Source organism: Buteo buteo, chromosome 25, assembly GCF_964188355.1.
Source record: "Buteo buteo chromosome 25, bButBut1.hap1.1, whole genome shotgun sequence".
NCBI lineage: Eukaryota > Metazoa > Chordata > Aves > Accipitriformes > Accipitridae > Buteo > Buteo buteo.
The window spans coordinates 16,225,787-16,253,300 of NC_134195.1; the positions used below are offsets into that span (position 1 = coordinate 16,225,787).

Sequence of the window (27,514 nt, forward strand, 5' to 3'; positions counted from 1 at the left end):
CTTTCTTTTGGCTTAGTTCTTGTATTTGTATACACACTTCTCTTTTTAAATCATTCCCTCTTCCTATCCATCCATGGAAGTTTCTCTATAACATTTCCTCACAAAGAACATATTGTAGTAACCATGAGAACACCCAACAGATTTTATGTTACAGTGGTAACATATCTCAATATCCAAAGGAACACCTGACCCCTGAGGGCTGAGTTGCTTGCTTGAAATGATGAAAGAGAGACTCTAGGATAATCAAATCCCTACCTTAGACTAGCACGAAGGTACATTCCACACCTTCAGTGGATCTTGCAGCTTGCTGCTACCACAAGAGGGGATGCAGAACATCCTTCCCTCCCTTCCCTCCTTTTCCCTAACCAGCCTCCAGGCAAAGCAGAAAGAGGAGAAGCATCTTCTTTTTTCAGGAAGCGCCCTTTTAGCAAACTACTAGATGGACTCACCTATAATGCCACACTTAGTTTGCATAAAATTATGTGTGATTAACTTGGCCCTTAGGTAGGACAGTTTACATGGTTTTAAAGTACTGCTGCCATTTCTGTGTGATGAGGATAAAGGATTTAGGCTCTTCAGGTTCTTGTATTTCAGTGGATGAGATATTTGTGGGTTAGAAATTGATTTTACTTCCACTTCTGAATCAGACTAGAATTTAAAAACAAAGCAGGCAAACAAGAAATAACACAAATGTAAATATGCTTTAATCTTAAAGAAGAGAATGGCCTGGCCTAGAAGAGCAGTATGAATTTTGTCTTCCTGCAAACCCAAAGAAAACTTAATGCCAGATGTTTGAAATAAATGAGTAGCTCAGGATGTCTCAGCATTTCTAGCAAAGTCATGGAAGATACTATTTTTGGCAGTGTGAAAAGTATACCCATGTGTATAGTATATGGCTGTGTGAAAGGTATCAGAGTGCTTCTAACCCAGAGTACAGTTGATTTTGGCACCACAGAACAGCAGAGCACACATTAAGTAAGTAATAAATGAATACGTTTTTTTCTTTACAATTCGAAGAGATATAATTTATCGGTTCAATTTGGTGAATGAAAAATGGACAAGAGCCAGCAATGTGCACTTGCAGCCCAGAAAGCCAATTGTACCCTGGGCTGTATCAAAAGAAGCATGGCCAGCAGGTCGTGGGAGGGGATTCTGTCCCTTTGCTCTGCTCTGGTGAGAGCCCACCTGCAGTTCTGCATCCTCCTCTGGGGTCCTCAGTACAGGAAAGACATGGACCTGTTGGAGCAGGTCCAGAGGAGGGACACAAAAATGATCAGAGGGCTGGAACACCTCTCCTCTGAAGAAAGGCTGAGGCAGCTAGGATTGTTCATCCTGGGGAAGAGAAGGCTCCAGGGGGACCTTATTGCAGCCTTTCAATATACAAAGGGGGCTTATAAGAAAGACTGAGAGAGACTTTACCAGGGCCTGTAGTGACAGGACAAGGGGCAATGGTTTTAAACAGCTAGAGGGGGTACATTTAGATTTGACATAAGGAAGAAATTGTTTACAATGAGGGTGGTGAGACACTGGACCAGTTTGCCCAGAGAAGTTGTGGATGCCCCATCCCTGGCAGTGTTCAAGGCCAGGTTGTATGGGCCTCTGAGCAACCTGGTCTAGTTGAAGGTGTCCCTGCTCATTGCAGGGCGGTTGGACTAGATGATCTTTGAAGGTCTCTTCCAACTCAAACCATTCTGTAATTTTGTGGTTCTATGATCTTTGTAAAATCATCGCATCATACTGCAACTTTCAGAAACATTTAATAATGTGTAATGTCAAAAAGTATAAAAGAGCCATTGTCATTACATTTTTTCAGATGATCATTTTGTAAAGTCTGGTACTCCTCAGCTCTGAGGCTTGTAAATCTGAAGTTAGAATTTCTTTTGTCAGCTAAGGAAGTCAGTGATTCAATTTCTTGCTGACAACTTGGGTCAATAAGAAACCTTTAATGAATGTATTCAAAAGTTTGCTATGGGTGTTAAATAGTAAATAGCATTCTCTTTAAAACAGAAACAAGGGATAAAGAAATAAAATAGAGTACCTTGAGAATATCAGCAGCTTTGATAACCGATGTTTGAAAACAGGCCTGGTCTGTTTATAAAACTCTTTCATACATAATTGAGCTACTTCAGTGGCAGCGAGGAGATGGATTTTAGCAAAATGTCTGTGGTAGGTCTGTTACCATCTCTGAAGATGAGGCTTCTTTCCCTTTTGGTAGATTCTTTTCTTTCGCTACTTGTCAAAAGAGATCTTGGCCCACTCAGTAGTATACATACAGAAATATGGTCATGATGCAGTGGTCCAAAATGAGAGCCTTAGCACCAGGTTCCTCTGTCCCATATTGATATCAACAATCCCATCGAACTAAGTAGTCAGGATAACTTTAATGTGTTTCCATAGCTGCAATACTAGTTTTATCTTCCTATAAATAAATCTTTGCCTTCCTGATGTGAGGGAGGTGCACTTTCCTCTAAGAGTCGAATCTCGCCTTCTTTTCTTGTCAGCTCCTCATATGCCACAAGCAGATAATTTATTCTTTTTCTTTCTTTGCTGTTATTCTTTGCTAGTTCTTCCCAATGGATTGTCACAGGAGATCACACTGTATTTTTTTCCCTCCACTTGGCTGCTTTTCATTACTTGGCATCTCCTACAATGATCAGTCCCTATTGATAACAGCTTATTGGAACATCATTATTTAAGCAGATCTGGAAAGACTAGTTTTTAAGAAGGAGGAACAAAAGTGTCATACAATTGAGAGAAAAAGGGTGATATCAATTTGACACACTTTAATATTATACCTCCTTTTCGAAGGTGTCTCTTTTTAGATGAGCTAGCAGAACTTTTTTACTTAATTTAAACTTTCCTTTTCTATATAAACATTTCTCAGTTCCATGAAACTTATGTATTAGTTGTTCTTCCCAAAGCGTTGAAGAAGATACCTTCCTAAATCCAAAGAGAATGAGATTAAATTAAGATCAGGACCTTAATGTAGCAATATAGAAGTGTTCTAGTTGGCAGATAGCCAGGTCCTTCAAACTACATTTGTTTTTTAAGAGGCATTTTTTTAGGGACTTGGTTGGAAAAAAAGAAAGCAGTCACTCGACTAAGCAAGATGATAAATACCCTGATAAATATCTGTTCTTTTTAACCATGCTGGGATACATCTTCTGTTTGCGTAGGTTCATGTAACTGCACTGAAGTCAGTGGAACTGGGCTAACTTGAAGTCGACAACTATGGGTGCTGTTTGAAAAGGCTGTGATTCTTTAAAAAAAATGGCATCACAACCTTCCAAACAATCTGGTTTTTTCTGTTGATTTATTTTTAATAAAAAGAAAAAAAAAAGTGTATACTTAGTTTCAAAGTTTAACCGTAATGTCAGAAAGATAGTAGACAAATGGTCCACCTTTCTGATACGTGCAGGACAGTGCTAAGTACGTGGCTGGTGATAGCTGGCAAAGCAGAAGAGGAAAGCAGAGGTGGCTGCCAGGAGCTCGCAGGCAGGGAGCAACACCATACAAGTGTCAAATTCCCATCAGCTGGAAAGTAGAGGGAAAACCAAAGCTAAAGGCAAGGATGATATCTATGCAGCTGAAAGTGGGCTGAAATTTTCCATCTGTCTCATGAAGTCCTGACTGGGGCCGAAGTTTCCAAGAACATAAAAAGATGTGATTCAGGACAGAGTGAAACATAATGTAATTTCCATTGTATCTACCATAGCACATCCTACAGGACAAAGTTTGAACATCTTAGCATGGTGTTATGGCCAAAGTGCTGCTATGATGGCTTTTTTACCAGTATTATTTTAATAAGGCATAAAATTGACAGTTATCCTTAAAAAAATCCCTAAAACATTTCTACAAGACGTATCCTAAATACACTTGCCAATTTAGAGCTGAGGTAGTCAAGCCCCATATCCCAAATTTCTCAGTCCACTCACATTTCAACTTTTGGGTGATTCTGCTGTAGTTTGTCAACCAATTGTTGCAATAACCCCCAGGTGCTGCTCATAAAAAGTAGATGGCCAAGTTAAAGAGAGCTTTGAGGACTTTCTCGGCAAAAAATACTAGAGAATAATATCACATTTCTCTCTCAGAATGTAAACTGATTTTCTGATGTGATATTTAATTACTTCCTTTGTTCTATATTAAATTTAGGAATACACAGTAAGAAAGTAGGAAATAATTGTTTTAAATAGGAGGCACTGGTATAATAAATACACTATCAGGAAACATGCAAATGCTCTATCCTACTGTTGTCGTATTTAATTGTTGAATTTTGATAACGATACGGTCAGTTGCTGAGTATAGCTAGCCATGCTTTTCCAGCACCTTGAAGAGCAGCAATCTGTTTGCTGTTGTGTACTTCCTTCTCGCTATATGTGATCCTGAAGCACCACTCCATTACAGAACTATTCATGTGAAAAGCGGAGATTTCAAACCTTTCCCGTTCAAGGGTGTCCATCTGTATACGACTTCCTTAGATTTGATGTTATAGGTTCAGAAAGAACTAGTCCTTTAAAAAAATACATTAATAGGGAGGGACTAACCCTGTACCTGCATCTCTATCCATAGGAATAGTGCTGTTCCCGTAAGTAAGAAATGTGCTGGTTGGGGCTTTTCACGGATTATTTGCCATCTGTGCTTTGGGGAGTTCGCCTTGGCAGTAACTCCTCTCTTCCGAGATACTATCTATTTACAGTTAGATTAATTTGTTCCTTGTATCTTTGTTAATATTTCAGTTGATCTGCGGTGGTGGTATGTGAGCGATCCTTTCTCATCTCAAATTTAGCCTTCAGATTTATCCTAAACCCCACATCTTGCTGTGATCCTTGTATGCAAAGCAGAGCCCTTCCGGAAATCTGTCTTGCCTTCACACAAGCAAGTCTTATAGGTCCATTTTTGTAACTTCCCATGACAAACCAAATGACACATAGCATTCATATTGTTGAACCTTTGTAAACTCAGATTAATAACTATGTTAGTAATTTCATGTCATATATTTGCTTTATTCATGAGTAAGAATTAGGTAGAGAAAAGGCAAAGAAATGGGCCTGATGATCTCAGGGCCCTCTGTGATCTTACACCCCCACCATGTCTTGGGGGCATCAAATACATCTTGGCCTAAACAGAGACCTCAAGTATTTTCAAAGCAGTTTAAAACGAGAGTGACATATTTCTCTTTCCAGGCCTCAGATCAGAAAAAGGCAGATTTTTTTTTTTTTCTTGCAGACATCTGCTGTGCTACTGAATATTACTCTGAAGCTTCTACAAAAGCTCTTTCCAAATAGGCTGGGAATACTTTTTCAAGAGCACTTAGATGAATTAAGGAATCAAAGTCCCATTTCATAAGCTAGTGAGCAATCTTCTGAGCTAGTCATCTATGATCAATGAGGATGACCTGAAAACTTATTTGCCTTCCCTTGTGAAAGGATCCTCTGGAGTTTAAATCAGCATAGATACTGTCATATTGAACACACACACATACAAGAAAAAAAAAAAAGAAAAAGAAAAGAAGGAGAATAATTTGGAAAAAAAGCTGAATCATAAAGAAAGATTTGTGGCCTTCAATTTATTTGTTGTTTTTTACTAAGTTCAGGATGTCATCTAGAGAAGACAAATTGGAGTTTACATTAATTAGTGGAAAAATCCCTTGAGGACAATTTTCACAGTCAGGCTTGCTTTCTTATTGGTATTAACAGTGTCTATACAGAGATTCATTCACAGCTAGCATGGTTTGGGGATGGTGATTGCACATTAAGCTTCAAGTGTCTACTAGTACTAAGGCACAAAAGCCACTGAGTTGCCCAAAAGCAATTAGAGAAGTAGGTGAGTTAGCAAGTGTGCATGGTGATGGTCATGTCAAGGGGAAAAAACTATCTTGTGTTTTGTGGGTGAGTTAATGCACAGCTACTTTCATATAAGATTAGATTTGCACAATTAAAATCAGAAAACCGGGAACTGAAAATAATTAAGATTTCATGAGGAATATTAATTCGATCTTGATAAAACTCCTCTTAACTTCATGGTATATGATTATAGCAACTGTTTAAAACCCACTCCCAAATTCAGCAAAGATTAAAAAGTTTGCCTGTTTTAAGACAAGAAATGCTTAGGCTCTAATGTCATCCAATTTTATCACAGTTCCAATTTTATTTAATGAAAGTTATAAAAATGAAACAAACACATTGACAAATACTTTGAAATTTTCAGAAAAGTTCAGAGGATTAAAATGCAGGGTTAAATTACTTGCCCTGTTTTAAATTCTTCATAATTCTTCATATTTTAATCTGGCAAAATGTTGGCATTATGCATTTGGATCTAAGAGCATATACATATTTAGTTTAAAACTGAGTCTGATGTTAATAAATGTTTAAACCTTTGAAGATATAGAGAAGAATTTCTTTTATCACTCCACAATTACTGAATCAATCACCATCAGCATATATTGGAATTATCAAATAGCTGAAGCCTTAACTTCACCTGACAGTCTAATTCAAAAAAGAATAGCATTCTTCGGTTGTCATCACAGTTTGCCTAGGTCCTACCTAAAAAAATCCTTTCCAGAATTTGAAAGAAGGCATGGGAGACCTCAAAGTGGGGAACTAGAAAGTGTCTTTTGCATTATGCATCTTAGTTGTATGTGTGAAATGGCATCTTATTCTCAGATGTGTGCAGAATGAAGATGCAAATTTACCCAAAAAGTTATCACAGCTGTCATGCAAAATGCAGATTCAATGGACCCTCCTAAAATTGCATGACCATCTCTCATATTTTAGCATTTTAAGCAGGCTAAAAATTAAGATTTACATTAGAAATACATAGCCTTATGTTCAACAGATGTAAGGTCTAAAAGTGAATTTCAAGCAATACATTTATTAGCTAATTTCAATACTAATAAGGAGATAGCCACCGAATAGTTATACTTTTGACCTTTAATGATCCATCATTAGTGTTGCAGAACTGATGTAAATATGAAAACCTTTCCATCCTGCATTGTCTATATTTCAGCTATACTTACAGGTCTTCACAACTTTCATCACCACCTCTTAACTCTGTGCTTTATTATCCACATGTATTTATATATATCTGAAGTATCATTCCAACTTTCACGTTTACAAAATAATTTGAACCCTCTATGAATAAGAAAAATAAGAGATGTGGTACTCATCTCTAGGAAAAACTTATACTGAATTATAAGTCAAAATTAGGTTGATTTATTTGTAGCTGTTAAGCAGTGCATACCTAATCTGTGGTGCACTATGCTGAAAATTTATCCTGAGGGTCTGAAAGACACATTATAAGACTGTATAAACAGTCACAAGCCAAATACAAGTTTACAATTACATGGCAATCCAAATCCAAACAGAAAGCAAATTCGCACTGATAGCTTAGCTGACCCCACACCAAAGTTGCTTTGGTTTTTTTAAAGACTGCTCTTCTCTGAGTGCTTACGCTCACTTGTCTCACCTTGAGTCTAGGGGAATCCAACAGAAGAGTGTTTGATGTTCTACAGACTGTCTGGACCTAACAACTACTGATTTGAATGGTAATTGGAGGTAGTTAAATCTGGGTCAATTGCCTCACCTTACCTCACTGTGAAAAGACTTCAGAATTTTGGGGGCCAAATGCATTCATCTTAAGATAGGTGAGCTGCGCATGGAAATGCTTCTTTTGCTTCACTGACTTTAAAAAATGTTTATAGTAACTATGTCAGCTGTAGATGTGTACACTGTGTGTAAATCCCACCCTCTGTGTATCTGCAATATGCACAGGTGGAGGACCTTGATTGTGCAAGCACCAGAGTTTCAGTGTCGGATTCGTCAATCCTACCGTGTTTTGAACTGCCAACAGCGGCGGGTCTGAACTGTCTTCCAAGCTGGGGAGAGGCTGTCAGCACACCAGCAGAGACAGGAGACCCACGAGTGCCTTAGGTGCATCCCCAGAGTCCATCCTTGAGTTTAGTTTAATTTGAAAGGATTCCAGGTCATGAAATCCAAGAGGGCTTTGCTATGCAAATAGAAATATATCAACTGTCCGTGATTGGATTTACTGTAAATATGCACTCCTGATCTGAATTAAAACACTAATATAGATGTGCTTTTTCAGAACCAGATGCTACTTTTTTGGCAGAATGTTCTGTTGACATTGAAGATCCCACTAACCTATCGTAGGAGGAACTTGGCACATTTGAGACTCCAGCTTTGTACTTTGGAGAAAACTTCAGTGTGTGGGCTGTTTCCGTAGCGTAACTTGAAAAATAATGGTAGCACAGTACGACTGATTCAAGACTTTGCACTGAATCTACACTCCACTTTCTTCCTGCAGGAAGTATTGTACATTTTATAATTAGTTACGCATTTATTTTCTGTGCTAGTCAAACAGTTATACTAGCTAGTATTCATTCTCACCCTTGAGGTTCAAATGCTAATGCTCCCCCTGTGCAGAATCACCCATCGTCTTAGGTGGATATGTTCTGTTGACTGGCTAGATAATGTGCTGCAATACCAACCTATTGCTTCGTCCCAGAATTTCCACTTTCCAGTGGTTGTGTTCTATCTCTGAATGTTAAACAAGTTGCATGTGGAGTTTATGTACTGTTCACCATATGTGCAGCTACTTCTTGTGTTGCTGTCAATGGTTTTATTATTTTCCATCTTTACCTCAAGTGTTGTGCTCAATGACTAGGTCTGAAAGTGATAATTACTTCCCCACAGCAGAGACAAGCTGATTTACATATTTATCAAGGGGAAACTGGATGACTCTGAGCATACCACAGAAACATTTGCATATTTATAACCTGAATTGTACAAACGCTAAAATTAAGATAGGGATGTCTTGGTCTTAGTTACTAAGCTTGTTTTTATACAAAGGTTTTAGTCAGTGGATTTTGTCATCAGATCAGTGCATTAAAGAGTGAAGTATCTTTTTTCATCATACAAAACCAACATAGAGATTAAAATGATTGTTGGCTTGTGAATGATGGGGTGTAAAAGTTGCAACATTAAGTTCTCATGAGGTGAAAATCTTAGCCTTTGAGCCCTGAAAAGATGAACTGTGGAATTACCTTAATTTAACTCCTGTAGCAGGAAGAGGGTCCCAAGAGGTTTCCTATGTAGTGCCTATATAGTTGGATGGCATCAATATCTTTTCTGGGAGAAATATAGGCTTCCAGATACTTAGGCATGTAGGGTTAATTTGTAGGAGTTTATGCTTGTATTCAAAGCACTCCTGGCTTGCCACTCACAGAGGTGAACCCCTTCAGCTGACTACAAGTTAGTTGTGATTCTGGTTAATGATGCTATTCAAAAACAAACATTAGTATCAGTAGGGAATTCTGAAACAGCAAATAATAAAACAAACAAACAACAAAAAAACCTCAAACTGCCTCTTCTAGGCAGAGATGTGGTGCCTGGTCTTCCCAGATGACTCTTTGTCCAATAATTGTCTCAAGCTTACTGTAACTTTCTGGATACAACAGAGGCATGTGAAAGTCTGCTGGAGTGGGAAAAGAATATTTATATTATATTTACAGGAATTCCCTTTGTCGTCAACTGTTTTGTCCTGAGACAGATCCTTAACCCTCTTTCTGAACCCTGTTGTTTCTTCAAATCTGGCAAACTGGTTTAACGCTTTCCTCACAAGTAGAGACTATTTTGTCCTAATGCCTAGATTACACAAAAGTATTCTGTATTCTAGAGCTTTTTATTCATAATTTCTGCAAGACTCTAAATTATTTCAAATTAATACAAATAACATTTCTGTCCTATTGACTTCAAATGACAGTAAGCTAATTTATGAATCAAATGCATTTGTTCATATGCTTGCTTGACTAAACCTTTGAACAATTTTCCAAATCACTAACACATTTGTAAACACATTATTGTTTTTCAATGTTTGTACCTTGTTTTCAAATGAATAGTCATTTTTTATATATACTCCAGAAATTACAGTCAGCGTTAGAGAGGCTGGTTCAGCTACCATTCATGCTGTGTTAGAGAAGTGGCATGGCACTCTCACTTTCCTTCTAAAGAACAGAGCCAATTGCCCTTACCACTTTCACATAGCTATTGCTCCATTGAAATTGGCATTTTCATTTTAAGAATGGAACAACACTTTATAATTTAACAAAACTTGAAGCAAGAGTAGAGAGCAGAATGTAGACCAGTCCTCAGTATATTTTGGAGGAAGCTTTGCTTAAATTTTGGAACATTGACATACTTATTATAACAAGTAATATCTGAATGCTGTCCTTAATCTGGTTTTTATCTTAAAAAATACAAATGAAAGAAAACTGTCCAATGATCTAATGCCTTTGCTACAGTGTTAGCCACCTACATTGGAGTATACATTCCTAGAATGGCAATAGTAGGAGAAACTTGATCTGAAATTCTAGTTGCTAAATAGCTTCAGAAATTATGCAGTTCCTTCAGTGTTAGATTGATTTTGTTGTTCAGAAATGTTGTCTTTCCAAATCTGTTCTGTTCAAAGCAGAAAAAATGAAAACGGTAGCATCCACAGAGATCATTGCAGCTGTTAATTTCTTAGAACATGGCTTTCAAGTGAGTCTTTTCAATAAAGAATCCTTCCATTTTTATTGATAATTTCCTACACTGGGGATAGCAGCTATTGTTGCTTGAACAGACCTACAGTTTTCCCAGTGTTTTGTCTTATTTATCCTACACTTTTGTATTCTGTATAAACTCTTTACATCCAAAAAAGTCTTTTAAAATTTGTATTGCTTTCTGCAACTGGCAATAGGACTCAAAGGGGATACTAAACCAGGTGAAGCCCTATTCTTGCAGTTCAAGAGCATATGACATATGATACCCTTTCAATCATATTTTATGGGTGAAGCAATACAGCTTTACCATCTTCTCTTACTCAGACATCATTTATCTGTTCACCACACTCATTAAAGTGTGTTGCTCATGTAGTTGCACGTCTAGCATTTTGGGTAGGATTGATCTTACTGTCTGTGATGTCTAATATGAAGGCATTTAGTTCTGAGTTAGCTGCCTGTCTTCTCTTTTTTAGTCAACTGGTAAAAAAAGCCTTTTTGCAGTTGTGATTCACCTCTTCCACAATTAGGCAGCAAAAATAGATTAGATGAAACTCTTTCTTGTTCATTAACTGGCATTGCCTGGGAATGTTTATACATCAATTTTAACTTAATTCTAAAGTCTCTGTGAAATCTACAGGAATAATAAGAGTGGAGGAGTTAGAGTAAAAAAGGAATTAAATTGTTATAAGAAAACAGTAAAGGATGTATTTTGCCCACTTTGTAGTATTTGCTTCCAAAATTGATAAAATACTGCATGTGAAGGATATGTGTTCATAGAGATCCACAATATATTCTTTGCATTTTTCTTCTGTATTGGTTACCATTTAGAAATGCTAATAAGTGAATGTATTGCTTGTGTTAACAGTAGCCACATCATTCAAATGCACTTTAATGGGGCTTATCTCCTGGTAGCACACACTTTATTGCTTATTTATAGTTTTCATTCTAGAAGGTGTCAGTGTTCAAGATGAAAATAGAAATGGAAGTTCTGCTTCATTTCTGCGAGTGCATTGTGATTGCCATTTTCTGACAATAGTGTTATTGAATTACCACTGTTAGTCCATCTGCACTGAAAAATGTTGTTGCTAAAATAAATTGTCGTTTTAGCATTTGTTAATTAACCCTAATGTAGCCAGTCCTCTTTGTGTCTCAAAATCCAAATGAAGGAAATGGAAGTTTTACCACTGAGTTCAACAAGCTTTGGATGAGATTTTCTATGCATTTTATTGGGATGTTTTTTCTGAAATGGGTAACATTTAAGTGTCGGATTTTATTTTTTTTTTCAGGCCAAGTCAAGCTACTCAACCTTGTTTCAAAAAAAAAAAAAAAGTAATCATAATGATGACTGCTTTAATTATTTGTGATAGTGAGACATTTTTCATTGCTTCTTATTTTTTCCCAAATTAATTTGGAAATCAAAATGGCCATTACTGAATGACAGCAGATGTCTCTGATCACCAGACATCATTTAATGCAATGTACTGAGTGCAATTCTTGTTTTATTTTCATTTTATTTTATATACAGGATGAATTTGAAAATCCAATTTCATCAAGGAAAACAGTGTAGGTAAAAAAAATGCATCTGTGCATGTCATTGCACATATATTTCTTCATGCAATCCCATTTATTATTATTGTCATAGAATCATAAAATCATAGATTGATACAGGTTGGAAGGGAACTCTGGAGGTCATGTGGCTGAATACCCACACATAATGTCCTAATTTATCTATATACTCCACTTTTTTATCATCATTGCCACCTTTCCAAGGGATATTATAATTACTTAGCAAGTACACTCTCCAAACAATCTCAGAAGCCAATGGGAAATTGCCTCTTTCTTTTCTGGCACTAAGTCCACCTGCTGCAGCAAGCGAATTGCTTGTCAGATGGATCTGCATGATTTTCCCTCAACCCACCAACTTTAAAATGTCAGCCTTTGTAACAGATTTTCCTCAGCTCTGTTGGGAAATTTCAACTCCCACGAGATTTCAAAATTTACATAAACAAATTCTCCTACTCTTACATTTCTTCTTTGCTGCTGGTTTACAAACAAGACCAACAGGTATTACTTATTTAACTGCTGATGTTCCTTTATTCATGACCCAGTCATTTGAGCTGATGAGAAATGAAGACAGTCAACCCTTTTAACAAGGCAGTTTTAGAATGCTGTAACATTAAAAGACAAGTAGAAATAGTAGCAATAATGTAAGGTAACTACTCCTTATCCAGCAAAAGAGCATAGCAACAGAAACGATGATCTGAAAATCATTAAAAGAGGCTCTGTATTTCAAAGTTCTTATCTCATCCTCTTTGACACAATAATTGGGTATCAGCTGATGAATTAATTCTTACTGGACAGGTGAGCAAATCAAAATTAACATTCAAATTGGACCATTCTTGGATGTTTAAATAAAAAGAATAAAGATAAAATGGTTGTGAAGACAGAATTATCTTTATATGCTCTGAGATCCCTAAAGGACAAGGTTAAAGCTCATTTGCAGGCTGATGTGGAGAAGTATATTCTTATACTTTGGTCGGTTTCCAGGACCAATAATTTTAGATTCCTAATCAGTATAAAATTTGCTGGAGCAAGTTACAAAGAGTGGCTTCACTCTCATTCATACAGAAACCCTCTTTAAAGAATTCAGTCTAAAGAGGTTTGAATGTAATTTACGTTCACTGCAAAGCTCTCCACAGTGCCAAGGTAGTGTGAGGAGCCCTTTGTGAAAATGAAATGTGAGCCCATGGTACCTTAGAGTTACGGAGCATATCCACGTGGATGCCTCTTTTAAATACGTACGCGCGTGTGTTTTTATTGCATTGCACATTTTGAGTTTAGTCGATGTCTGTTCTTATTTGATGAGAAATTAGGGACTAATTAGTAGGTTTGATAATGAAACCATGTGGTCTCCAGAGGCACTCCATACATTAACTTCCTTTTTTTTCTTAGAACGTCTTATTCTAACACTCATGCTGAGATTTTTGCCATGCTGCCTCTATAGGTTGCTAGGCAGCAAAGCTTTACCCCCAAACTGTTAGCTCTATTCTTCATGCTGAGACTCTTTCAGATATCCTCAGTGGTTTGAATCTTCTTGCTGAGGGGTTTCCTTGATTGAGAGCAACTGCTTCCAAAGGTCACTGGCTCTCTGTGGATGAGCCCTTTTCTCTGATGTGCACAAATCTTCTCATTTTATACTTCCAAGAAATCCTGCAGCAATTGAACCATGGTCCTGATTGCAACAAGCCTTGTGCAATCGTCCCCTACTGTATGCTGCCTGGTGCCAATTGCTATGTATAATAATGTTTGTATGGAAAGTGATCTTAAAAGGCAAAAGGACAACAATATTTGTATGTGCCAAGACTAATGAAAAAGCCACTTGAAGTCATTCAAGCTGTTCTTTTTTTCTTTTCCTTTTTTTTTTTTTTTTTCTTAGGGCAGGTTCTGGATGTGCTGGAGAAATATAATCTGAGCGATAAAACTCTTGTATACTTTACGTCTGACCAAGGGGCTCATGTTGAAGAAATCTCCAGTTCTGGAGAAGTCCATGGAGGATACAATGGCATATATAAAGGTGAACATTCTCTCATTATTCTTAAAAACTGTCAGAAACTATGATCTCCTTGTTTTTGCTCCAAAACTGTAATGTAGTTTGTGGCCAATGTCAAAACCCCATTCCTGAATAGTAAACTTCTCATGACTGTCATTCTAAATTCAAACGTAGGCAGTAATATAAGGGATTTATTTGTCAAATACAACAGCTCAACCAGACTACATGCTCAGCCAGAGCTCTGTGGAGTTTTAACACTAGCAAATACACTCTTGAACTGGGCAGAGATACAGCTTTGGAAGGATGTCAGTTCATAGTACTTTACTATAATGGCTGAATAGCAGAATAGAAAGGAAGAAAAGGTGGTTTGTGAGCCATCAGGAATTGTAAATAGGAACTAAATATGATGGAGTGAGTGGGATCACACAAAGATAGGGTATAGAGAAGATGGGAGAACCAGCAACAGAGTCCAGTGTGTTCATTACAGAAAAAGTAGAAAAGGAAAGTTAGGTTAAAAAAGAAAAAATGAGAGGAGTTGGATTGAGTTTGGGATGGACAAGTTTGACAACAGCCAGAGGAGGACAAGATTTCAAGCAGAAAAGACTGAGTTGGAGAAGAGAGTTTTGAAAATAATGCGTAACACGCTTACTGAATTGAAGACTGATTGGGAAATGGAGAGACTTTAGTTAAAAGGACAGAGTTTAGTTGTATTCTTTTAGTGGAGGTCTTGTGGAGATCAGTACTCCAAAATCTGTTGTTCTGTGGAGACTTAAAATGTGTTTAAAATCTACCTTACTGTAATACATTTATTTTCTCCCAGTGTTATCACACAACAAAGCTGGAAGATACTGCTTTTGTTGCAATATTGTGATCTTGTAGAAAAAAATTCCAGCTTAGCAAATAGCCTTCCTCATTTTGTCCATTCCCATATCCGTGGCATGGTGATCCCTTCAGTCAGCAGGAGTGTAATACACTACTGGATACCTTGAGAACATGGTTCCAACATGGGGGTGAACATAATTATTGTCAGCAATGTATTTTTTGAGAAAAGCAGACAAGAAGAGATAATAGGATAATAGGATGAGAGAATGAAGGATGTAGAGATCAAGGAATTTTACTGGATAGCATGGCTATAACATTCAGTCACAGATTGGTCATAATCAAAGATTATGATTATTCAGTCACAGACTGCTCATAGGCATTGTCAAATATGAAATAAAGGATTCCCTTTGACAAACTACAGAAAACAGTGTTTTCCAGCGTGCGAGTGGTGGACACACAGCATCAGGAAAATAAATGTCAAAATGTTTTTAATAATCTTCAATCTTACTGAAATAGGGTAGGAATGCTTGTTTTTATTATTTTTAATGAAATGCAGTGAATATTCTTGTCTTTTTACCGGAGGTAAAGTTCTTTTCATTTTTTCACTAGGAAGTGGCTGTGTGATTTGTTTTCCCCTCATATTTCAGGGGACAAGATGAAAGAAATCCAGCAGTTTATGGAAAGCATTTACCAAACTTGAAACTTTTAGTTGCAGAGAGAAAGAAGTAAATTGCCTTTAGGTATGACTTTTTAAAAAAGTAGTATTGCAGAACTACAAAATCACATAGTAGTTGAGTCTGGAAGACACCTCCCAAGGTCTGTAGTCCTAGCCCTTGCAGAGCAGGGTCAGCTAGAGCAGGTTGCTCAGGGCTGTGTCCAGTCTGTGTCCAGTCAAGTTGTGAAAATCCACAATGGTGGAGACTCCACAGCCTCTTTGGGCAACTTGCTCCAGTGTTTGATCTCACTCACTGTAAAAAAAGCTTTTTCTTATGTTTAAATGGAATTTTCTGTGTTTCATTTTGTGCCCGTTGCCTCTTGTCCTGTCAGTGGGCACCACTGAGAAGAGCCTGGCTCTGTTCTTTTTACTCAGGTAGATCCATGTATCCATACAGACGGGTAAGATTGCACTGAGCCTTCTCTTCTCCAGGCTGAACAGTCCCAGCTCTCTCAGCCTCTCCTCATATGTCAAACGCTCCAACTGCTTAGCCATTTTCCTGGCCCTCCTTTGAACTCACTCCAGTATGCCTATGTCTGTCTTGTACTGGGGAGCTCTGCACTTCGACCCAGCACTCCAGGTGTGTCTTACCAGTGCTGAGCAGAGGATAAGGATTACCCCCCTCGACTTGCTGGAAACGTTCTTCCTAATGCAGCCCAGGCTGATGTTGGCCTTCCTTGCCACAAGGGCACATTGCTGGTTCACGTTCAGCTAGTTGTCCACCAGGACCCCTAGGTCCTTCTCTGCAGAGCTGCTTTCTAGCCAGTCAGCCCCCAGCCTTTGCTGGTGCTAGAGGTTATTCCTCTGCAGATGCAGGACTTGGTATTGCCCTTTGCTGAACTTCATGAGGTTCCTTTTGGCCCATTTCTCCAGCCTGTCAAGGTCCCTTTGGATGGTAGCACAACCATCAGTGGATCAGCTACTTCTCACAGTTTTGTATCATCTGCAAAACTGCAAAAAGGAAGAAAGATAGACGTATACAGTAAGCAATAACAATACAGTGAGGTTTTCTGGTGAGAAGACTCCACAGTTTTTAGTCAGTAGGTATCTGTCTGAGAAATCACCCTTATATTTTAAGAGAGCTGCAAAGGAAATGGTACGGAAGCAAAACAAGGAATGCCGAAGTCATGAGGTTACAAACTATCAGATGGGTCCCCTTGGGCTAACACCAGAGTGAAATGTATCTTGAACGTTAGCACATAGGCCTTGCATAGTGATTTAAGTAATTAAGGAACCATATGGTTACATATCTGTAGCTGTAGGCACAGCCTGAGGTGTTTCAGAAGGTCTAAAAAATACTTGCCTTCTAGAATGCCAGACATAAGATACAGGATAAATGACAAGGAGGAACAAAAAGACAAATACACTAGGGAAAATGCCTTCCTGAGCAACTTTGATTGAATAGATTCTTTTCTACAAAATTTTGTATTCATACTTAAAGAATGGAGAACAATTTGAAATAGGTCTTACCTGAATTAATAAAAAATCTGACTGATAGGGTTACTTGGGGAGCGATGGGTCTTCTTATTTTTAAAATGAATCGTGTGGTTTACAGTTACCACCTATGCTATGCTGGCAAATGTTGTAATATACTATGGGATAGAAAATAATCACTATATAAGAAACACAATAATTGTGGTATGAGAGACATTCTTAATAAAATAAAAAGAAATGAAAAGACCCATGCAATCAGTTGAATATACTTTTACCATTTTAAAATACAATGATTTCTGCTTTATCTTCCACCCTCTCCATCTCCATATCAGTCCTTAATTTAACAGGTATATTATGCATAATTTTCAGAAGGGCTGAAGTGGAAGTGATCAATTAATTGCATAATTAGCAATTTTCATGCATAGTAATTTATTCGTATTAACAGTCATGTACAATGAAAAGTGTTAGCGGTCTCTACATCTCTGGCAGATTTAATGAAAACGAGACCTGTGAACCCCTAAGTCTCAGGCGCTGATAGAACAATGTGCCTAAAAAAGCAAAAGGACAATCTTGTGCTCATGTGTGCATGCACTAGGAATTTGCTTCATCTGATGAGTAGTTTACAAAACTGGGAGGCATGCACGTCCTTTCTCCCTGTCTCTGCTAGACAATCTCCACTACTTATCTTTTTATATATCAGCACTGCATGAATGTGAATATGAATCAAGCCACTTCACCCTCTTGTCAGAGCTGGAGCAGTATGCTCAGCAATAATTGGTTCTGCCCTAAAATCAAAAGCTCTCAACAGATCTCCACAATTTGAACGCACTAATTTGTCTTGATATCCCACCAAATGAGCCCCAATAATAAAATTTAAGAGGATTTTGGAGAGTTAGGCTAGCACTGCGAGACTGAACGCAAAGAGGGGAAATTTCTATTTGAAAGTTTTATTACTCTGGATTCTGACTGTGGAACAGTCACTGTAAATTTGGATAGCCCTTGAAATTAGAAACCAGAGCTAACACAATGTTTAACTAGTTGCTGTCAAACACAGTCTGGTTCATCTCGTCAGTAGCCTTTTTTAGAAGACATTATATAGTAATATTGAAGTGATGAATCAAAATCACAGCCTGTCTTTCTAGTGGCCTTTTTCTGACAGTTATCAGGAGCAGAATCCTTGGAGGAAGATGCAGGAGCTGTGTAGTAAATAAAGATCCCTAAGATCTCCTCCTAATCCTAGATATTATGACCTTGGTGTGAGATGTGAATCCTGACAATTTAGATTCTACAAAGAGTTTTAGCATGAGTTATATAAATTTTCATCATAGGATGATGAAATTCCACTTTGAGTCTTTGTTTTGGGTTTGTGTGGTGGGGTTTTGGTATGGGGTGAGGGTCTGCAGGGCCGGCTCCTGTGAGAAGCTGCTGGAAGCTCCCCCGGCTCCAAGCCGGACCCGCCTCTGGCCCAGGCCGAGCCCCTCAGGGACAGTGGAAACACCGGTGGGAGAGCAGATTTAAGAGGGGAAACCTGCAGGGAGTGGGGGATTGGAACGGGAGAGGAACCCCTCTGTGGGTACCGAGGTCAGGGAGGAAGGCAGGAGGGGATGCCCCCGCAGCCCGCGGTGAGGCGGCAGGCTGTCCCCCCCAGCCATGGAGGGGAGCGGAGGCCCCCCAAGATGGCCGCCACTCTGTGGGGAAGCCCACGCTGGAGCAGGCTGGGACTGAAGATTGGCCCGTGGAAGGGACCCATGGCAGGGAAGTTTGTGAGGAACTGCAGCCTGTGGAAAGGACCCACATTGGAGAAGTTGGTGGAGGACTGTCTCCCGTGGGACACACCCCACGGCGGAGCAGGGCCCAGGTGCGGAGTCCTCCTCCCCTGAGGAGGAAGGAGCGGCAGAGACCAGGGGTGAGGAACCGACCCCAGCCCCCATTGCCGGGGGGAGGAGGGAGAGAGAACCGGGAGGGGGGTTGAGCCGGGCAGGAGGGAGGGGTGGGGGGAAGGTGTTCGAAGATCTGGTTTTACTTCTCAGTATCCTTGTTTTGATTTGATTGGTAGTAAATTAAATTGATTTTGTTTCTCCCTCAAGTCAAGCCTGTCTTTTGCCTGTGCCCATGAGTGGGGAGTGATCCCTCCCTGTCCTTGTCTCAACCCGCGAGCCTTTCTTTATATTTTCTCCTCATCCCACCAGGGCTGGGGGGGACAAGTGAGCGAGCAGCTGTGTGGTGCTTTGTTGCTGGCTGGGTTTAAACCACAACAGTCTTTCTGAATTCTTAGCACAGCCTAAATCATTTGGCAATGAGAACACGGTGCTTTCATTTACTATTTTGAAATGGGACAGTTACAAATTTCATGGAACATCTTGAAGTTTAATACTGTTTTCTCATTGAATAGGATAAAGGAGGGAAAACTTATTATACTTCATCTAGGTGACCATTGTTTTGTATACTTTTATTATGCCTCTTTCCCTTTAATACCTCATTCAGAAGAGAATTGTCTTGTCAGTCTCTCTCATCATTCTTAACTGATTAGTTTTTCCTTGTCCCTAATTTCTTGTTATTTTGTTCTGTGAAATATTTTTAACTGTGCAATGTATTCTTCTAAAATTACTTCACAAATATTGCCTTTTGGGTTTTGCCATGAAGTATCACTACCTGTTTATATACTTACTTTTTAATATTATCCATTTCATCCTGTAGACTACCTGTTGTCTTTTCATCTTACTGATTACAGATGTGCATTAAGCATTAGTCTTTACGTAGGCCCTTCTTCTTAAGTATGCAGTGAAGGTCATGGTACAAATAACTAAGACCATAGACCCTAGTTCAGTTATTTTTTCTTTAATGTTCATTGTACTGCAAATATTTTTACAGAATTTGAACTTGCGTCTTGTTTCCTGTTTATCCAACTTGGTGTGAATCCATTATCTTTTCTTCTGAATTTGATCAAGCTGTGATACTTTTTGTCATATGTGGATTGTTCAATTCCACAGCTCACTTCCTTTCCAAAATTGAAGTAAATATATTAAAATAGCAAGGGACTTAAGACAGAGTAGCATCAAGATACTTTACTGCTGACTTTTTTTGCAAAGTGTCACAAGCTGTTTGTTTTATCTCTTTGTTTCCTGCCTGTTAGTCAGATTTTGATTCATGACAACCTTTTTTCTCCAAACCCATGATTAATGTTCCAGAAACTTTTCCTGAAGGTCCTTGTAAAAGATCTTTCAAAGGTTTAAATCTAGATACAGCCTCTAAAACAAAAAAAACCCACAAACCAAAATAATAGCTGTTTTAGTAAGAATTTCTTTCCAACAACTCAAGACCTTCGTACTCCTACATGCATACATGATAATGCATTTTTCCTGGCTACTTAATGTTTTGATCAGAAACAGTTTCTCTCAGAAACCTAATACTTCCTGTGGACCTGTTGGGCCAACAGGACCTTTGAGTCATTTGGGCCTGTTAGTTCCTTTGGAAACTTCCAGTTCGTGATACATTTTTTTTGAAAAATCTTTGTTTCTATGTATTTTCCTATTTAGCTCTTTATCATTCATACCAGATCTCTAAATGATTTATCCTATATTGGCATATAAGTTGTATCTGATATATAATTTATAACCTATATGTTATTATGACTTATAACATATAAATTATGGTCCTTCTTATCCTGTTAACATTTTCAGATTGAAATATGGAAACCATTGTGTTTAACTGAAGTATCTTCTTAAAACTTTCTATGTAATTTTTCCAGCATTTTTTTTTTAGTTCTGTGACATTTCTCTGTTGAAAAGTGGGAACTTTGAGGTTAGTTTTTGAAATACTTGAGTTCTCTACTTTAGAATAAGTGAATTAATAGAATAAGTAAATGAATAGAATATTCTCTCCGTTGAATAAACAAGCAGCTTAAGATGACTGGTCTAAAGGATTTGCCATTATATTCTTCTTTGGTACCATGAGATATTGAATCTAATTATTTTTTGGTAATTTTTATTTAGTTGTTTAATGACTCATTTCTTGAACTATCTTCTAGTATGTTATAAAATATGTCTTCTCTGTTACATACTTTATAGCAGTAAACAGCGAAGGCATTAAAAAGTTTTCTCCACACTTTTTCCCAGTATACTATTTCAGTGGTACACACGCAGACAATAGAAGTCCTCCCGCATTACCGCTCATTGACATCTATCCCACTGTTACATATGGGATTTTCTATGGAGTCTCCTTGCATCTCTTAATACTCTTACTGTCAGCTTCTTTTGGATACGTCGATAAATGTATTTTGCCTCTACCTTGGACCTGCACATTAGAAACATTGTCTTTCTTTGTATTTATGAAGCATTTAGCACAATGCATACAGGCACTTGGCTACTGTCATGCTGCTGCAGTGGGTCATGAGTTCTGCTGCTAACGGAAATGCAGTCAAACACTGATCATGGCAAGCCTTTTGAACAACATTAATTTTAAGTGCTTTGTGTCTTAGAAATACATATATTCATAGTTACCTTGTTAATATCCATGAAAAATAATGTTTCTTAAGGGCTTACACCCTGATTTTTTAAAATCTACTACTGGTCAGTGATAGCTAAACAAGGACTGGAGGAATCAATTATCCAATATTTTATTTAAATTTATTCTTTTTGTAGTTTCATCTATTGCAGTGATAAGTTCATTCAACAGTGTTTCTTGAAGCTATTAGTAAACTGTTTCCTATCTGTAAGTCCCAGAGAAATCAAGTTGACAGGAATTATGCTGTTGCATATTTAGTGATACTAGTTGGAATTTCACTTTTGACTTTGATGAGAGCAGGAGTTGACCTTTTTTTCAAATGTACTGTATTTTTATATTCTCTCTCAAGTGATCCAGATTTTTAAATAATCAACCCATCTTTTAATTTGACTGAAACAGAAAATATCCCGAGAGACAATTTCATTTGATTGGAAGAAAGGTCAGATGAGAAGATGTCCAAATGAGCTATGTCTGTTACGTTCACCTGTACAAGAACAGCTCAGGTTGAAAACTAACAAAAGCAGTACATGAAACAGATTAAAAATCAGTAAAATAAAGAGTGAGCTTACCATTGAAAATAAATTGTTGTTTGATCATTTTATAAGGTAAGCAATAGTAACCAGTTTTGATCATCAATATTTGTAGCATAAAGTCCATTACAGATGGGTAGAATAATTAATTTCCTTGTATTTTTCTATCATGCAAGAGAATAAATTGCTTTTGGAAGCTTTGTTTGTAGAAGAACGTAAGAAGGAAGGAAAGGGTAGTATGGTTATGATCCAAGTGATCCAAGAATGTTATTTTAAATAGTTTTCATCATTCATCATTCAAAATTTTAATAGTGATACACCACAGAGTTCCCATGTATATATCATCCTTTGTAAAAGCTCTATTCGCAGAGTTAGGTAATAGTCAGTTTAAACCAGAGGGAGAAGAAAAAGAGATATTCTTTTAGCTAAGATTTGAAATGAGGTTAAAATGGAAATTTGACATCATGTTGTGGATGACTGCAGAGAGTTATGTCTGTACTTCGCCTGCTCCTGCAGATTTTTCAGGGAAGGTGAATGTAGGCTATTGTTCAATATAACACTGAAGGGTGCAACTACTCAGAAAGCATAGATAGCTAAGCATGAAAATACAGCCTGGGGTGTTTTATGCTGTTTTAAAAACATTTTTAGAAGACTTTAAAAATAATATATAGCTAGGTGGCCTAGATTTTGCCAGGCATACAGACTACTAGGTTGCTGCCTTTTCTCTGTTTCAGTGTTAAGTCCAAGCAAAATACAAAACTAATGAGTCAGATCCTGAAATATCAAGACATTTCATGTTAAATTAATGACCCTCTGTGGATTTTTTATTTTCCTGCTAATATTTTAGCTGTTTGGATGTTTGGTTCCTGTTTCAAGCATTAGTAGTGTAACCTTGTTTTATTTTTTAAGGAAAAAAGAATGCAGATAATTTGAACAATGTTTAACAGCTAGAGTTTTAAAGAAAATGTATATCAAGGGATTTGTAATCATAGAATGGCATTAAGCAACTGTAGTGATGTCAGTAAACACAGTTCTAATAAAGATGAACACCACATAAGCATAGATAATAGAAGACAGTCTTCCGCAATGACCTCTAATTCCTGCCCTGGTTCCCTGCTATTCCTAACCTCCAGAGATATCAAAAAATTATGCTCCAATTAGTCTTTTGAAAGGAAAACAGCAGTCACTTCTTCCCAGACATGAGCAAGGAGATAGCCCTGCTGTGGAGTCCATTTTGCTTTTTGTACCTCACAGCAGGGAGGCAGAGTTTGCTGAGTGCTCCCTTTGTGCTTGGGTAATGTGCAAGTTTTCTGTCCTGTTCTGTAGTGATTCAGGAAAATTGTACTGTGAACCTAGGAGCTGTGAAAGTGATCCAATATTGAGGTTTTAAGAATTGCATCATGTGTGGGAATGGGATTCACCACTTAGCTTGAAATTGCTCTGTCTTCAGATTACAGAGGAGGCAACAGTAAAATGAGAATTTATTTAAACAACCCAATCTAGCTAGTGCTGTTACTAGGTTCAGACAGGTATACAGAAATAAAAGGAACCTCACACTTAAAGCTACCTGTGTTATAGTTCAGCTCAGTTTTCTGTCTCTGCACTGTCCAGCCAACAAGCTGCTGTGACGTGTACACAAAACTAGGACCTGGCTCATGAACTAAATCATCTCCCTAGCATAACTGTTCACTGAAAATATCTTAATTTGAGGATATCTGTAATTTTATGTCTGTATACTTTTCTTGTGTTTTTATTCAGATTTAACTACTCCCCCTCAACAAGATTTTCTGTGAACCATAGTTCAGTCAGGATATTAATCTTGACACTTTCCTGCTAGGTAACACATAATCCCCACCAAACTTTTAAAATCTTAATGACTGTTATACATGGGTAGAGTAATCTTTTCTACAGAAGATGCACACAGTCTATTGACATCTAACCTGGTCTTCACCAAGTGTATTAACAACGGATCAGCATACTGTTGGGTGAACACTTCCTTCTGCTAGGTGACAAGTGTTTTAAACCTCACCAAATAACACCTTTATAAATTAAATCTACATTTTCTTTAGATTTTTGTGTTGAAAATCATATTTTTTGCAAGAATGTAAACAAAAATACTCCATGCATCTTATTCCTCAGTTTTAGAATAGGTGGCCATGTGCTTTATCGTGAGAATGGAATTGCATTTGATGCAGTGACAAGAGTAAATTTTTAAGACTGCTCTAAAAAACAGTCTTCTTAAGTTCTGAACTTGGCACTGCTTTCCAAAAACAACTTAAGCAAAGATTGTTGCTTGACGTAATGTTGGATGTTAGAAAGTCTAAGTTTTCTGACATCAGACTAGATAATTATGTGTCCCTGACTATTCAATATTATGAATTCTGATAAAGCCCATGAAACAAATAAGCAAAAATCCGATATAACAAAGAATCATGAGCTGAAGTTTTTTCAGCCACAAAACTGTGTGTGTGTATATATATATAATGGGTAAAGATCTATGCAAAGTAGTTTTCTCTCTTGAAGTTGCCACTTACCTGTATGAGCAGTGAAAAACCTGTAGAAAAGCAGGTGGGTTCTGAACCCCTCAATACTGAAATAGAAAAGATCATTGAGTCATCAGTAAGATAGACAGCATGTATGGTAAGGCCTGGGCTCAACACCAAAGATATTAGCATCTAGGTGGTGTTTTGAAGGTCTAAGAGGCTGAGGAGACAGAACTATTGAAGTACTTTGTTGTAATACTTTGTTCTTTTGTGGTTTTTTTTACTTGAAAAAGGGAGCTACAGGAAAAATAGGCTCATAGTAGTTTAGTTTGAACCATGAATTGCTGTTTGATTCAGTTGATGTTTAATTGCTGCTTAATTCAGTTAATTCCTCTTCTTTCAGACATTTCTATTATATAAAGCAATATCAATTTAGTTGTAAATGCCTGGCCCAGACCATGATTAACTACATCCAAACCCCATCTGTTTACAAGAAATATTTTTTTCCAAGTGATATATTAATTTCAAAGATCAACCTGAAGTGCTGTACATAGTCACATGACTGTGGAAGATACCAATAATGGTACTTGTGAAAGCTCTTCATACAGAGTTGTGTCAATCATATATTAAGTAATGGTAGAAATATTGTCATAGAATAAACACATTGCCCTTCTGCAAAGATGTCAGGAGGACTGGGCAGTGATGGATTTTGTAAAAACAAAGGAAATGGAAGCAATGTTGTGTTGAATACAGTCAGCTGATAGCACATTTGATGCAACTGTGTTGTTTTAGAAGTCAAAAAGGTCTTCACGGCATCCTGAGATCTACCATCACTGTAGCGAATTTCTTCCTAATGCATTGAATTGGAGAATTCAGTAACATATTTAAGTTAGTACTTTCTTCTATCTAAAGTCATTAAGCACCATTTTTAATAAAATACCATATATCCTCTCTGGGTTCATACCTCAGACATCTAGGTATACCTTAATTTATTTTTGATTCCTGTTTTTTGGTTATATCTTCACATAGCTGTGTGGCACACTATCTAGACCAAATTCTATATGAAGATTCCTGCAAGGTGCCTTTTTATCTCCTACAGCTGTTATTTAGTTTTGTTTGTAAACTAAATACATTTTATAAGCTCTAATACACTTTAGTAGATTTACTGTGAGAAAGATACTGATTGTAGGTGGAAATTCTAAACCTAGCAAATTAAAAAAAAGATAAATACATTTAATGAAAAGATTTTAGCTAGACAGAATATTTAATATTTGGAAATTGAATCGTGGGAGGGGGGTGTATTTTTCTAAGAAAGTAATTTCTTAGCAAACGAAACTTTCATTTTTCAGGTGGAAAATCAATGAACTGGGAAGGAGGTATTCGTGTGCCAGGGCTTCTCCGTTGGCCTGGAGTGATACAAGCTGGTGCTTATATTGATGAGCCAACAAGTAACATGGATATATTTCCCACCATAGTCAAACTTGCAGAGGCACAGTTACCCTCTGACAGGTATGGTCTGTAGTTATCTCTGTTTTAGAGAAAGTCTTATGAGTGTTTTATACGTTCTGGTGATGTCTATTAAGATAGAGGTGAGAATGAAAAGAAAAAGCTAGATTTTAAAAGCACTTTTTTGTCATTGCTTACAGTAGTATGTTGTCTCTTTTCATATTGACATACTGATATATTTTACAGAAACATTGTATGTAAATACAGCTTAACTTGCAGAACAAGCACCAAGCAACAAGAAGAGAATACCACCAAGGGCAACATACTGTCAAATCAGGCCTAGAATTATTTACTAAAAGCCAAAATGAATGTATCAAAAAAAGGCTCTGTTCTGCATGAGTGAACTTGGTAGAAAAAGGAACTGCAAGTATAAATTATTTTAAACTTTATGAGCTCAACCTTGCCTGCTTAGTATAACAAACCACATCAATTGCCAGCTAAGCTTTTCTCAGTTTTTTTTATTCTTTAACCAAGTTAGTGAAAATAATCTCTTACAGAGTTTTGCAGCCTGATAAGAAAACCCACTGGACTTCTAAAATTCATAAGATGCTTTATACACACTCCTACATCCCTGTGCTTTGTCTTGTTCAGGAGATAGCCAGTCTTGGCGGCAAGGTGCCTCCACCTAAACTCTGTTGCCATCCAAATCCAGTAACTGGAGGAACCTGCTGATACACTTATGCGTTGAACACATCTACCACACACAAACAGCTTTTGAGCACAAAAGCATCCAGCATCCACGTGGGGAAAACCAGTGGTGAGCAGAGACACTCTGCTAATGATGGTTCATTGAGTGCTTGAAGGAAATGGCAGGGCAGGACATGTGTAAGATGTGAGAAATTAGTCAGGCTGGTCCTGTGAGATCCCCTACAAGCAGTAACTGTCAAACCTAAGCAGTTCAGATTGTTCTTAATGTGGGCAGATCTTACACACTTCGTTTTCATATTGCTTGAATGAAGACTAAGCATCGATGGTTTATTTTGATCTCTTTGATAGAAATCCCAATATACTTGTGTAACTTCTGCTTGCAAGTTGCTCCACTCTAGTTCTTCTGTGTAGACTAGGTGCCATAATTACTGCTTCATGGTAGGTCATGGACTAGCGTGAAGCATTTTTGATCCAGCAGCTGGGTTCCTATCACTCCACTGAACTCTTCCTGAGAAATAAGGGCAATTACTATGATTAGGATTCAGTCACTGGGAGGGAGCAGGTTAAAAAGGAAAGGGGGAGGTGCTCCTAGTTAAAGAAGAAAAACAAGTCATCAGGAAGAAAAGTCTCATATATCCCCCTGAAGCCAGCAGTTGTGGGAATGCACTGGAGACACCCTTCTCCTCATCAACAGGCTGTAAAACAGAAAGTCTCCAATAGATGTGCATCTATCCTGCTCTCAGCTTTACAGTGAGCAAGCCTGCA

At 37.7% G+C, this 27,514-nt stretch overlaps 1 protein-coding gene across 8 annotated transcripts in view; it reads left to right on the forward strand.

The window, feature by feature from the left end:
- STS (steroid sulfatase) overlaps positions 1-27,514 on the forward strand; it is a 113,783-nt gene that overhangs the window by 57,797 nt on the left and 28,472 nt on the right. For all 8 annotated transcript variants that reach the window (XM_075057597.1, XM_075057598.1, XM_075057596.1 and 5 more), the window contains 2 exons: positions 13,995-14,132; positions 25,945-26,104. In XM_075057597.1, coding sequence (XP_074913698.1) covers positions 13,995-14,132; positions 25,945-26,104 — 298 coding nt within the window. The remainder of the gene's footprint in view (positions 1-13,994; positions 14,133-25,944; positions 26,105-27,514) is intronic.